The sequence below is a fragment of the Chelon labrosus genome, assembly GCF_963514085.1.
Source record: "Chelon labrosus genome assembly, chromosome: 13".
Taxonomy (NCBI): domain Eukaryota; kingdom Metazoa; phylum Chordata; class Actinopteri; order Mugiliformes; family Mugilidae; genus Chelon; species Chelon labrosus.
The window spans coordinates 23,057,984-23,071,329 of record NC_140346.1 but is presented as its reverse complement, the minus strand read 5'-3'; the positions used below and the strand labels follow the sequence as shown (position 1 = coordinate 23,071,329).

General features: G+C 43.6%; 1 protein-coding gene across 3 annotated transcripts in view; it reads right to left on the bottom strand.

Moving 5' to 3' along the window:
- frya (furry homolog a) overlaps window positions 1–13,346 on the bottom strand; it is a 41,227-nt gene that overhangs the window by 14,205 nt on the left and 13,676 nt on the right. For all 3 annotated transcript variants that reach the window (XR_014699410.1, XM_084558979.1, XM_084558980.1), the window contains exons 5-36: window positions 13,238–13,328; window positions 13,056–13,135; window positions 12,885–12,965; window positions 11,884–12,052; window positions 11,555–11,647; window positions 11,333–11,431; window positions 10,657–10,758; window positions 10,331–10,434; window positions 9,346–9,454; window positions 9,166–9,252; window positions 8,698–8,869; window positions 8,439–8,571; window positions 8,121–8,228; window positions 7,409–7,664; window positions 7,081–7,263; window positions 6,915–7,001; window positions 6,219–6,478; window positions 5,869–6,058; window positions 5,483–5,607; window positions 5,069–5,126; window positions 4,850–4,941; window positions 4,234–4,406; window positions 3,606–3,766; window positions 2,914–3,024; window positions 2,346–2,500; window positions 1,977–2,079; window positions 1,727–1,898; window positions 1,159–1,415; window positions 917–1,063; window positions 629–797; window positions 367–457; window positions 182–264 (exon numbers count right to left, since the gene is read on the bottom strand). Coding sequence is in view for 2 of the 3 variants with exons in the window: in XM_084558979.1 (XP_084415105.1) it covers window positions 182–264; window positions 367–457; window positions 629–797; window positions 917–1,063; window positions 1,159–1,415; window positions 1,727–1,898; window positions 1,977–2,079; window positions 2,346–2,500; window positions 2,914–3,024; window positions 3,606–3,766; window positions 4,234–4,406; window positions 4,850–4,941; window positions 5,069–5,126; window positions 5,483–5,607; window positions 5,869–6,058; window positions 6,219–6,478; window positions 6,915–7,001; window positions 7,081–7,263; window positions 7,409–7,664; window positions 8,121–8,228; window positions 8,439–8,571; window positions 8,698–8,869; window positions 9,166–9,252; window positions 9,346–9,454; window positions 10,331–10,434; window positions 10,657–10,758; window positions 11,333–11,431; window positions 11,555–11,647; window positions 11,884–12,052; window positions 12,885–12,965; window positions 13,056–13,135; window positions 13,238–13,328 (4,301 nt within the window). In the remaining variant the exon portion in view is untranslated. The remainder of the gene's footprint in view (window positions 1–181; window positions 265–366; window positions 458–628; window positions 798–916; window positions 1,064–1,158; window positions 1,416–1,726; window positions 1,899–1,976; window positions 2,080–2,345; window positions 2,501–2,913; window positions 3,025–3,605; window positions 3,767–4,233; window positions 4,407–4,849; window positions 4,942–5,068; window positions 5,127–5,482; window positions 5,608–5,868; window positions 6,059–6,218; window positions 6,479–6,914; window positions 7,002–7,080; window positions 7,264–7,408; window positions 7,665–8,120; window positions 8,229–8,438; window positions 8,572–8,697; window positions 8,870–9,165; window positions 9,253–9,345; window positions 9,455–10,330; window positions 10,435–10,656; window positions 10,759–11,332; window positions 11,432–11,554; window positions 11,648–11,883; window positions 12,053–12,884; window positions 12,966–13,055; window positions 13,136–13,237; window positions 13,329–13,346) is intronic.

The following is a 13,346-nucleotide window of genomic DNA, read 5'->3' as shown; positions in this document are numbered from 1 at the left end:
TTTTCAGTGCCAGTTCTCACAGAAGCCCCTTTTAGAAGCCCCAGGCCACTCTGCACTGCTCATGCATTATCAATGGCACCACGCCGCTTACCATCTTACCCTCCAACCCAGTTATTCCACACCCACTAAACCGTGACATTTTCTTTTTCTCAAAGGGTGTATGGTTCAGAAAAGCACTCACTCTTATCTTCGTCGTACGATCCTCCTGAACTGTTGCTGTAGCGAGACTCCAGACGGTTGTGTGCTCGCATTATGTGACTAAGCCTGAGGCCAGAAATAAAAAAAAATAAAAAAAAGTGAAGATGGTTCCGGCTAATGCTATAAATAATTGAATCAGAACATTGGGCATGTTGTTTCCTGCTGTACCTCTCCTCATTCTCTTTTGCAGTCTTGGTATCATCTGTGTCGGGAAAGCTTTCCTGGCCTGCAACAACGGTATTGCTGCTCGATGTGGTGCCTAGAAATGGATGAAAGCCAAACTTATTTTTTATTGTATGCTCATGAAACAAGTGAAGAATGATTTCAGTACCACTGTTCCTTCACATTCATCATCTATCCACAGGGTTTTCTATGAGCGGCAAGTGGGGGTTAAACTGAAGAAGATTGGATTTCAAACTACAAGCTGTACCTGAAGCCGCTGTGGTGACTTTGCTCGTGGCGGTGAAGCGATAGAAAGGAGGGCTGTCGCAGTGCTGCACCACAGGGTTGACTGGATCCGTTTGCTGTAGCTCGAATATCAACTCCTCCATGGTTTGCATGGTGTTGTTCCGGCACAGATAGATCACCACTTTCTTGATCTGATCAAAGATTTATACGTACATATATATATATATATCACAGGCTATCCGTGAGAAAAGGGAAAGATTTAAAAATAACTAGCCGCATTAACATTTTCCGGCAGATGTGAATGTCTTACATATGGAAGAAGGGTGGTGTCGCTGCTGACGCCACACAAGCTAATGAGAAACTGCAGTGTGGTTCTCAGATTGTTGCTCCACTTCTCATTGCTGACTAAAGCATTCCAGGCATTTTCCATCTCCGGTCCAGGTAGGTCATCTCCATACTAGCCAAGGTGGTTAAAAAAAAATATCATGTCAGCTGCATTGAAGTCCCATTACCCACAATCTTACTAATTACATTTCCCGTACAGGGCTTTACCTTAGCAGTCATAAACATGAGGTTATTGAGAACCATAGAGGTAGCTTGTAAGGAGCCCCAACCAGTGCCTTTCAGTTGGTGTGATGAACCTGTGCTAGTCAGCTGGCTTGAAGAGTCATAACTCGTGGTGCACGGCGTGAAGACCGGGAGCAGCAGGCCACTATCCACCAGCTCTATGTTTCTGAGCCAGGGCAGAAGATACGTCAGCATGATCTGCCTCCCATTGGGATGAGTGGTGGGGAACCTCTGGCTAACCTCTGGAATGAGAAGAAAGAAGGAAGGCAGTGCTTACATCAGAATCAGCGGGCACTGCGGTGTTTATATTCAAACGCACTGTATACTCAGTTTTACCATAATTGGCAGCCTAATCTGCATTCTCTTATGAGTTAAAGTTGAAGTGTCCATAAATACAGTAAGGGTCTGGTTAGTTGAAGAGGAAGGTTTCTTTTGAAGTGTACTGTTTAGTGGGAAGCCAAGAGAAGATGACAAGCCTGCAAGAGCACTTCAGCAGGCAGACAAAAATAAATAAAAATAAACTCAAACACAGTAAAACATAGTCGTCACCTACCTGAGAAGAGAGGAAGCGTGAGTTCAGGGTACATCCTGGCCAGCTGGCTGGAGAGCTGAGGCAGGGAGACACTGTACAGGGGTGGCAGTGGACCATGGGTGCCGTAGAGGATGCTGTTCGGCTTCTGGTCGGCAACCTTCTTCGAGTACACGAACAACTTAGCTTCAAGAATCTGTTCAATGAAAGAGGGAGTGGACGTTATAGAGACTGTAGTACAGCAGAACACCAAACTGTGTTTATATCACCTCACCTGCATGAGCTGCATTGAAATCTCATAGATGTCTCTGTTGGTGTCTGAGGCCTTAAAGAGCACCAGATTCAGCAGCGTTACTATGTCACCTGGGTAGTTTTTGCTAGTACAGAGAGAAAAAGAGGAAGAAAGTATTTTTGAGACAAGGTAAGAAATAAAGAGGGGATAAATAATGTTTTAAGAGGATTAACTGAGGTGACTCTTGGACTTGGACTCGGGATTATCAGAATTATGAGAAAACTGTGAATTAACTACACCTCAAAAATAACAAAAAGACAAACATCAGGTGGTCCAAGGTAAGAGTGGAACCGCCTGATAAAAAAACATGTGTCTGAGTTTAACGTGTTGAACAGATGTGAGATTGCCTACCTGCTGCCGCACACCGTAGCGATGGCTTTGAAGCAGCCTGAGGCGAGCTGGTAGGAGCCCGTGTAGCAGCGATCCACAGCCCAGTTGAACAGGTTGACCTGGTCAGCATTGAGCTCCAGGAGCAGGATGACAACTTCACAGCCAAGCTGATGGACCTGTGCCAGGAGCAGACAACGACTAACTACTATTTCTTTTCCTTCTATTCGCGTCTGTGCACCAGTGTGTTTGCGTCTATTTTAAATGATTTAAGGAGTCAGTGTTAGAAAATTCCTGTAGCTTTTCCTTCTGTCATACCAAAAAGATGATGGATTACACTTTATGGCCGGCTGCCCAGATAACACTTTTGCTCAAGTCATGTAATAAATATTGCTTAGGAAGAATGCTTTATCGTGTATTTCAGTAAACTGGATTGAACAAAACCCTGCAGAACATGCCAGTTCTCCTGCAGTTGGCAGGGACCAGCGGTGGGCTTTTACAAAGCAGGCTTTAGTAAGCTATCAGATGGGCTTCCTGGGTCAGCTCTTTGTTTAAATGCATCACAGGGGTAAAGTACTGGCTGGCTACATACCCGCTGATCCTGGCAAGCCAGTATATTATCCAGCCACTTATAGAGGTATCCGTCTGGAGAGAGGCCAACGTTGTCAAACACAGGCCCGCAGCACAGCACAGCAGACATGGCCTGGAAGGAAACACATCAGAATACTCAACTTTAACAGCCTCTATTCTTCCTGACTTTTACCCTGCACTAAATTTTTTTTGATTATTGCAAAATTGCAACACATTCAATCCCACTGTGGTGATTGAAAACAACAGTGGTCAAAGGTGAATCCTTGCAAATGTATCCTCCTCGATGATTATAAACATGAGCCTTAGCAGCTGCGCGGTTTATAAAGGCTCATTAAGGGTACTGCGGGACATAGACGGCATAACTTACGCACGTAGCCATTCGTACTTGTGCACTCGCCAGTCTGGCTCGCTCTGTAAAAATGCCACCTAAACGCTAGTCGCTGAAACAAGACAAATGTTTGTATCTCTGAACCTCCTCAGTTAACCTTTGCTCAATGTGTTCCATCTTTATTGATCTAAAAAAATCAATTTGAAAATTGCGGAGATGGAGAAGCAGACGGACATGCGCTACTACCAAGCGGACCAATCACAGCTCTTGTGGTTTGCGTCGCCGTGGCGCTGACGCCGTAGCTACAGCGTCAAATTGCCGCAGAAGCCTAAACCGCCTATAAGGATTGAACAGAAAATGATTACCTTTAGGGCACAGTACTGATATCTTGTGATCTGGTGATTCCTGTCGCTGTATCGGTCCAGAGGGGTGAACATGATGCTGAAAGGGCCGGCCCACTGGCTGAAGAGGATGAAGAGGTGATGTCGGAGGCTCTGCTGTGGAAACAGGAAGCGCCTGTGGTGCACTAGGGAGGGAAACCAAATAGACAGCTATAGGTTGGCTCATTAAGAAAGTGTAAAGCCAGCACAAACATCCAGGCATCTGAAACCTGCAACTAACTATTAAATGTGCATTCACTGATATGATAATAAGACGCTGATGTCCCTGGACGGACCATTAACCATTCAGCGGGGACTTGTGAATGCTTGGCAACCCATGAGTCATCACCTGCCCTCGTCTGCTCTGTCCTTAAGCTGCACTATTTATGGATCTACTCCTCTTGGTCTACGTCCAAATCAAGCTCAATGTCAAGAGTCTTGTGGTGTGCTAACGCCAACTAAATGGAAGGCCACTATAAAATTCACAGTTCAAAACCAGACAGATGGATTGTATTAGATACGCATATGTCTTTATTCAGTAATTTATCAGTTGGACCATACTGAGTATTGGCAGGGACTGGTCTGACGAAAGATGAGCTAGTTGTCGGAGTACCTGGTACGCATTGGATGAGGTTGGCCACCATGGCGCTGAAGTGAGCTCGGATGTCTTTCAGGATCTCTGCATCTTTGTCATTCTCGGCTTCCAAAAGCATCCGGGTCATATCCACATATTCCAGGAACAGAGCACCGAGGGCGAGGGTGTCGCGTTCAAGCGCTCCATTTGTACTGCAGAGAAAACAAGAACGATCACAATCCCAATGACTTAAAGCAGCCATGAAAAAAATCCATTGTTTACGTGTTTTCATAGGATACATCCTGCACTGCCTCATCGCTTTGTTGATGGTATTTTACGGTTTGTAATTTCCTGTAAGACGACTTAAACTATTTATGACTCATCCTAAACTCATGGCCGTATACAGATTTTTTTATCCATTGCAACACTTTCTCCAATTCTTGTGTCCCTCCCAGCCCCCTGCCTCTCTCATTCACCAGCTTTTGGCCTGAGCAGGAAATGCCTCTTCAGGAGGGGGAATTCCTCAAGAAACACATAAACGTCCGTCAAAACCCATATTGTATTACTGGACTTAACGCAGAAGTTATTTCATTGAATAGCTTCCTGTTGATCCCACTTTCTTCTTGTGTATCCTGAAAGTGCTTCTATCCCTAACCTGTCACTGATGACACCTGCATCCGCTAGTAACTCAAAGATCCGCAGCAGCTGCAGTCTCAGCAGGTCTCGCCGTTCGCGCCGCTTCTTGTTCTGCAAAGATCATAAATACAAAACCTCAGATATTAGTATTAATCTTCATTTAAATGACTAAGATGTGTCCATAACACATATTTTGGTTATAAAAGAACATTTTCTGCTGCAAATATGATCAACAAACCTCAGGTCGCCTCTCCAGTGCTTCTTTCATGAGGGGATGTAACTCCTCCACGAGTTCCCTGTGAGCAGAGAGTGAAAAAATAAACTTATCTTTGTGTAAAATGCTTTTTTCAAACAAAATTAAACTGCAGTATGTTTATTGTTATTTTTTTTTCAAGGAAAGGAGATTTGAGCTATAAAGCCTGATTTCTAGGAAAACTATTTTAGGTGCAACTGTAAATGGCAACACTCAAGTATAATCCTCTGCTCAACCCCACTTTAAATCCACACAAATATGGGTCAGACTTTAATTATGGAGTAAAACTAATGGACTGTGGTTTAACTATAATTTCTAGTCAAAAAAAGCAATTAAATCATTTTGTTAAGGAAGTAAAAGCATTCACTAGAACATTTAAAACATGGTTCTTTTATATACCTGAACACGAGCGCATTCGTGCGACCAAAGCCCAGAACTAATGACTCTGTCAGCTCGATGCTCTCTGCCCTCATCAGTGGAACCAACTGCTTCAGAAGCCAGGCCACAGATGGGCTCCCGATAACCTGTAACATCAAACACCGACTGTTCACACTGTGACAAATAAAATGTCTTACGCTGCTTGAACACCGCTAATTACCCGGGCCCGCATTGAGAGTCTGTACAGTTAAGAATATATCAGCTACACGTTCCATTCATGGGAAATAGCTGCTGTGTAACTCGATGCTTTGAGTTTGAATGTCAACAAGCTCTGTACGAACACCTGATCCCGGAGAGACAAAGCGCTGAGGGAATTAATAAGGCCAGAGGACGGGGTAGGCAGCTACCTTGTTATCGTAGCCGACACCGCTGTCAGGTGTAGGAGCCATGATCTCAGGTGTCGATGCTCTCAGATGGCCAGGGCTCATGATACTGGGCTTGGCCACGCCAAAGCAAAGGATCAGGTAGTTCCTCCACAGGGTGACGTAATTATCTCCGCTTCCAGAGGTGCTGGTCTTCTTGGCGTAGACTGGATTACTGGTGAATCATTCAGAAAGAAAATATTATATTATTTACAGTATGTCTGAGATGTTTTTAACAGTAGAGTTTTAAGCTCAATGAAAATTTATCATGAGGAAATAAGGACGTAAAGAAAACAGAAAATAGAATAAGTCCTACAATGTTCGAGGCCACTTACTTTGGGTCTACCAGGGGCATGAGTATCTGCATTCGAGTGAAGGCGTAGGGCCAGGCATAGCTTAGAGCTGTGGGGCAGTGCTTGGGCAGGTTGTCCTGTCGGAGGAGGCTGTACACACACAGCACCCAGGGGTCCTTCACGGACTGAGCGAAGATCCACACGTGCGAGGGGCTCCTGATGTCGTAGTGACTGTTGACGAGCAGGGCATTCCACTCCACGAGCCACTGAAGGTCCACGGGGTGACCAGCTGGCAGGGCGGCCTGCAAGTAAGTAAAGGCAAAGGTCAGGGGTCATGGCTGCATTAGATACGCAATTACAAGTCATCTACACATGGATTCTTATGGGTTATAATAGCAATTTAAATTCGAATAAGGCCGTTATTGAGGGAAATCCAACAGTGGATAATAAGTGAGATTATTATCCCGTTAATAAAATCTGTGTTCTCATAGCTTGATTATTACATAAACAAGGGAACGAACAGCTGCACAGTTCCAGCTGTTCATTCAGATCTTACATGTTAAATAACTCAGTCAAGCATCTGCCTTACAGTTAACATACCAAGCATTAATTGCCTGTTTCTATTCTACATATGAATTAACTGTTTTATGAATGAATCTTTGCACACAACTAATTAGCGTCTCACATTTAAGGTTTACTTTGGAGGTGAGCCTCAAAATGAAGCTGCAAACAACTTACCGTGTCAGAGACCACAACGTTGACAAAACTGTCCATGATAACAGGGCTGAGCTGGTCCATAATCTCTATCATTGGTTTGTCATCGTCCTGTATAAGACAAGGCACAGAATCTTAGTTATCACAGTTGTCGCTCTCCGCAATATTCTGTCTCTCCTCTTCGTTTTACCTCAGACTGTCCGATGGTCACAAAGAGGCTTCGTATCTCTTTGAGCACAGAGATGGCGAGTCGGCGGGTGCTTAGTTGGCAGGAGCAGAGCAGTACGAGCGCCAGCCCCTCCACGGCATGCAGCACGGTGGAGTGAGGGCCTCGCTCTGCAGGCATCTTCAGGCTGGAGCCGGTCTGCAGCAGCTGTGGCACGAAAACAAAGATAACACAAACCAATAAACATTGCATTGCTATTTCTACAACAAGAATTTGCTGGAGAAAGAAAACCAATTAGTCAAACTGTGTAAATCTCTCTTAACGGCACAAAATGTGTCACACAGTTGTGTACCTCGACAGCGGGCGTTTTAGTTGCGTCATGGCTCTTCCCCGGAGCAGCCAGGGTTAGTTTCCACTGTGTGAGAAGCTGCAGCAGCAATTTGAGGGACGTATCTAACAATCCCTGGTGGGTGTCCTGAACCTCACGTAACAGGAAGTTAGTAAATCCAAACAGTACGTCATCCCGCCAGTCAGAGAAATCCACCAGCAGACTCTGCAAGGAATTCTGGGCTATGAGTCGAAGCTCGTCATCCATGTGGATTGTCAGTCTGGAAAAGAGAAAAATACACGAATTGAATTAAGCGTGCGTGTTTATAGGATGAATTTAATTGCTGAGATTTAATTTCAGATGAGTTTTTTTTTTTAAAGTTCTCACTTTTTACCTGAACAAACAACAGAAAACTAAAAATTTGAGTTTAAACTATCAACACTAGTCAGATTTTTGGTGTATTTATCATTATAAAATCAGACTGCTGACGCTTTTTGCAAGTACTGCTGGGAATCACTTTATCATGTAACGATAAACAAACACTTGGTTGGAAAAAACCTGACTGAGGTAACAGGAAATTCAGGATCATCCTGCATGGTGTTTGATTGTTTGCTTTTCAACACAAGTGTTAATAACAGTTAATTACATCTGATGTTAATCTTGTCAGGCAGTGAGATTGTGCTGCCAGAGCTCAGTCTTCCTCGAAGACCAAGGTGGCTGAAGACATGTGACTTACCGAGAAAGCAGGTCTATGAGCTCTGGCCTGGACATCCCGTCGGGCAGGATGCGTGGAATGGCAGCGACACACGTCCTGAACAGGTCGATCTTGGGCTTCCTCTCACCTCTGAAAAGATCAGGTTTTAATTATGACTACAATGGCTGGATGTTCAACTGTCATGTGTGAACAGAACAAGCATTGTAATAAGTAAACAGACCGTCAGAAGGAGTTAAGAAGTTATGGATGAGACAATGACGGCCCTGATGAGTCACTCTGGACTTTTGCCAAACTTAAATGTTTTCACGCTAAGTTGACCCAGTGAATTTGCGCACTCACGTGATCATGTCCTCAGGCTCCTTGTTCAACATCTGAGCGTTAGTCATCATCATGCAGCGGCCCACCTCCTTGTCCAGGTGTCTCAGGATGTTGTCGATAGCCTTCCGCACGTGAAAATAATACTGTGACATGCCTGGAAAAAGACGACAGAGGAGAAACGGTTACACATCAGCTGAAGTCCAATTACTAAAGAAATCCGATTCGTTGATGAAAAGCAAAAGCATTTTCAATATTCCTGGCCACGTTTAGTGTCCCTCACCAATGACTTTGGCCTCCTCATCTGTCAGCGTTTTGTTCAGGTACGTCTTCTTCACTCGCAGGGTGTTCCCAGAGGGCAAAGTGCAGCCAGTGTTAGGCATGGGAGGCTCGCCGTCCTTCTGCTGCAGCTTATCGGCGACGACCAGGAATGCTCTCAGACCAATATTCATCCTCTGAAAAGAAAAGAAAGTTCCAACGCTCCCTTATTAGTCATCGAGCTGTTGAGTGTGAAACGGAAACACAGTAGCAGCAGAAGAAAGTAGCCGTAGCCTTACTGATATATTAATAGATTTAGCTGCAATTACAACTAACTGATATGTGGTTCAGTGCATTAGACTCATCGTAAGCACAACGTCACAAGGTTTAAGATTTCTGTAAGTTAAGGAATATATTTTACAGAAAGAAACTGAGTCTTTTTTCTGTGCATTTGTCTGTGACTACATCGTAAAAAGAAATACCGACTGTGTACCTCTGGATTAAGACTAAAGGCTTTTGCAGGTTTCCCAACACATAGAAGGTCAAAGATAATCTCTTTCATGGCAAAATCCAGTCGTTCCTGTGAAATAATAAAAATAACAGCGTGTCAAACGGGACATCGTCTCACTATTCGCAGAGAGAGGAGCGTCACAGTGAGCGCATCGGCGTTTACCTGTGCAATAAACTGGATGATTTTGACAAAGATGTTGAGAGGCATGTCTCTCGGTACCACGCTGCGGGATCCTTTGGGGAAAAGTGTTGTTACAATCGTGTTGAGACGACTGTGGACACACACAAAAAAACAAAGTTATGAGCGTACCTTGAACAAGCAGTTTTAAAGTTTTTACAGTGCTCTGAGAGGCAGTTTATTTTAAGGCAAGTTTATTTTTGGGCCTCGTTAACATACTCAAGCTGGGCCTGGCTGGGATTCCTCAAGTGAGCTCATAATAAAGCTACTCGGAAGCTACTGATAAACCTGTACGTCTGATCTCAAGTCTGCAATCATGTACACGTATATTAGAAAAGGTGCTCCTAGTAGATTTGAGGACCATAAGGTCACTTGTTCGAATCCCTTCTACATACACAGCTAGGTTCCTTGAGCAAGCATCCAAAAAACTGCTTCCTGGCTGCTGCATGCATGCATTCTGCAAGTGTGCTCATTACTGGGTTTCGTGACGTTTCCCCAGAGGAAGCTACTTGGATGAATGCCCTTGTTTCAGCTTTTTTTTGGATAGTGGGGAAATAGGTTCTCTTCATTTTACCCATTCATTCATACACCCAGTAATGAGCACACTTGCAGAATGCACGCATGCAGCACCCAGAAAGCATTTTTTTTTAGGTGCTCGCTCAAGGAACCCAGGCATGGATTCAGAAGGGATTCGAACAAGTGACCTTGTTTCAGCTTTTCTTGGATATACCACGACCTAGATAACTATGAACTTTCACAGAAATACTTCCTCATTAGAAATTAATAAAGGATATAGAAAAAATGGTGGGTTTAGTGCCAAGCTGCCTCTTAAACAAATCTTTGTGTTGTTCTCAAAAAAAAAAAAAAGAGAAAGACTGACAAATATTTACGGGTCTTATATATTTTTACTACTCACAGGTATTTACTGAAACATGCTCACTGAACACACTGGGAGTTAAAAGCTATTTACCCCTGGGTTGTAGTGTTGCTCTCACACTTTATTCTGATCATGTAGACCCACAACAGCCGGTACAGGGACTCCAGTGCGACACGAGCCATTTTAGGGTCTCTACTCTGTAAAACAATTGCAAATATAAAAGAACGTCAATGGCATAAAGACTTGAGGTGGTAAAAGAGCGAGATCATTAGTGTCATCACACAACTCTAATTAGAGAGTATGTGTTATCGCGTCATGCGTTCAATAAAATACCAAATAACTATGTTTGACAATTTAAGTGCTGGCAAACATTTTGTATCTATGACACACAATGGCTGCAGGTTTCCAGGTAACAGTACCTTCAGATTTGAGAGGCAGTTGTTAAGGAAGACATGCCATCTGTTAAGGAAGAACTGCTTCTGGCTGACACACAGCAGGCACGTCACCAGTGGGTAAAAAGCCTGAGTAGAGGACAACAAACACTTAGATACTTTCATTTATTAAAACAGCTACATGATGCATTAAAATAATCAGATTCAGAAAACTTTATTTGTCCCCGGGGGGACGTGCACGAACAAGACACTTAATAATACACAGTATATAGAAAAATCTATGCCATATAGTACATTTTCTTTTCTTTCTGATGAGTTTAGCTGATGCTGATCTCATAAAATTAAAGTTTCAGACATAATTGCTGCCTTAGGAGATTGAAACTCTCCCGCATCTGTCTTTCCCCTGTGAAACGCTGAGGTAAAATGCTTTATTGAAGATGCTATAGGGGGAGCAGACTTTACATATGCCTGTACACATACTGCACGGCTTTCAGGCTATTTTTATGCTTTGAAATGGCTGCTTGTCTGCCCTAATGAATTATTTGTAGTGTGGACACTAAACTTGTAAAATAACATTACACAAGAGTGACCTTGAGGATTCACAGAGACCACAGGCATCCGAGCGTGCAGCATAGGGTGAGGTGCGCAAAAACAAACAGGCCCAGACAGCCCGTGTCAGTATGCTTTCTGCTCTCTAACTCACCAGGGAGTGCTTCTTTCTGGAGGACAGGTCCAGGGTTGTGTCGTACAAGCTGTCCACAAAGTTCCTCAGGCAGGGTACGTTCACCTCGTTCTTCACGGCCTAGGACAACATCGACACAGGGTCACACAACCTGAAAATCCATCTCCACAGCAGTGATATATATATATATTTTAATTTAAATGAATTATTGTGCAACATGTACGGGAGTGGCAGCACACTTACTGCTGCTACAGGAACCAGTATCTCAACAAAGAGGCCAGCCAAGGCGTGCTTAATGTCCTTATCTTTGACTTCCAGAAAATAATGGGCGCACTCCTGTGGAAAAAGGGAGACGGACGCCGTGAAGCTAACATCCTTTGGAGCTAGTATACATTTTAAAATGTTAAAAATAGATTAAGCCAAGAGATATATAGGCTTCAAACTGTGTGCAATCCACACACTGCATAACAAAGTGTTTAAAGAATGTGAACCGGTGAGGGCATATTTATAAAAGTCAGTTGGAACATAGTCAAAAGAATAAAGTATAGCTCGGTTATTGAAGTGTGCTGTACCTGCATGAACTGAAACGAGGCTTCAAAATCCTCGACGGGATACATCTTAATTCGGAAGAATTTGACCCCCATGATGAGGCTAATGGTACTCTGGACTACATATGGACTCTGCTCTTTCTGCCGCAGCTCCTTCAGCTCAGTCATAAACTTCTTCTTCACAGCAGGAAACCTGAGAATGAATAACTGAATGTGATTCTATATAAAGCCACACCGACTCATATCAAATTGCAAATCAGCATAAAAAAACTCAGAACGCAAAGTGGTGACTCGGAGGAAACAGAGAAACAATATTTAGGGAGAGCGCCTCCCAAAAATATCCTCCTCTCGCCTCGCTCTCTATGCGCAGACTGCAATGCGAGTCTGTGCCCCAAGATGAACTCCTCGTCTTGCACCTGATCCTTTGCCCAAATTGAACCAGAGATGGGATTCTTCGGCTGGTCTAAATTTAGAAGATAATTCATCATGAGGGCTCATATGAGCTTTTTTTTTTAACCTCTTCCCTGTTGGCTAGTACTGTACTTTTAAGAAAAGCGAATTCAGCTGTTTCTTGGTCATGAGAGGATGAATAGTTTATTATTTCGAAACTTCATAAAAAAAGACAAACAAAACAACTAATTTCCGTTTACAGCAAAATGTTAAGATCTCTATATAAGTCCCTGAGTGAAGTATCTCCTGAAGGAAATTAAGCAGAGCGCAGGAGGTATGCGGCCTGCTCACCAACCATATCTCTATTTTAAGGGTTTGCTCCTTGCTGCAATGATCTGAAAACTTCAAATAAACAGACATCAATTTCCAGTCCAAGTTTGGTGTGAAGTGGACCTGTCCAAAAGTGTGTCGTCCCCGTAGTGCGTTCCAGTCTCTTGCGCCGCGCAGTGTTTTGCAGAAAGGCGGTAGGAATGGAAACACACCAACACGACGACGTGGCATGACACCAAGTCCCCAACAGAGCGGAGAAGAAAGATTAAATATTTGATTATATTATCAGAGCAGCTGGAACTTACTTGGACTGGGCTAAAACTCCTATGACTTCAGCGTAGAGGTCTGCTACAGTGTGCATGTTGCCAGTGTTAGGACCGTGATATCTGCGGGGGAAGCACAGAGAAACGTTAGAGAAGAGGACTTAAAACTGTGAAAGAAAAACATAAACTGTGCTGGAACTGGGGAGAGCTTACCCCTCTTTGTATCTAAAGTGCTTAAAGGCTAAGTTTATGACTTCATTGACCAAGCTGTCGAGAGACGGATAGAGCGGCATCTAGTTAAAGAGTCGGGAGACACAAAGGAAATGAGAATGAATGCAGGAAAAGAGGGATTTTCTCAAAATAACAGGGATGGTTAGTTTATTCTGAGAAGTCACCTGTTTCAAAACTTCTATAAGTACAAGAGAGAAGATGAAGTCGATGGCCAAATCCCTCCTTTCAAGTAGGTAATCTCTCTGCTGCTCGTCGCTGTTGGGAAGAGGAAAC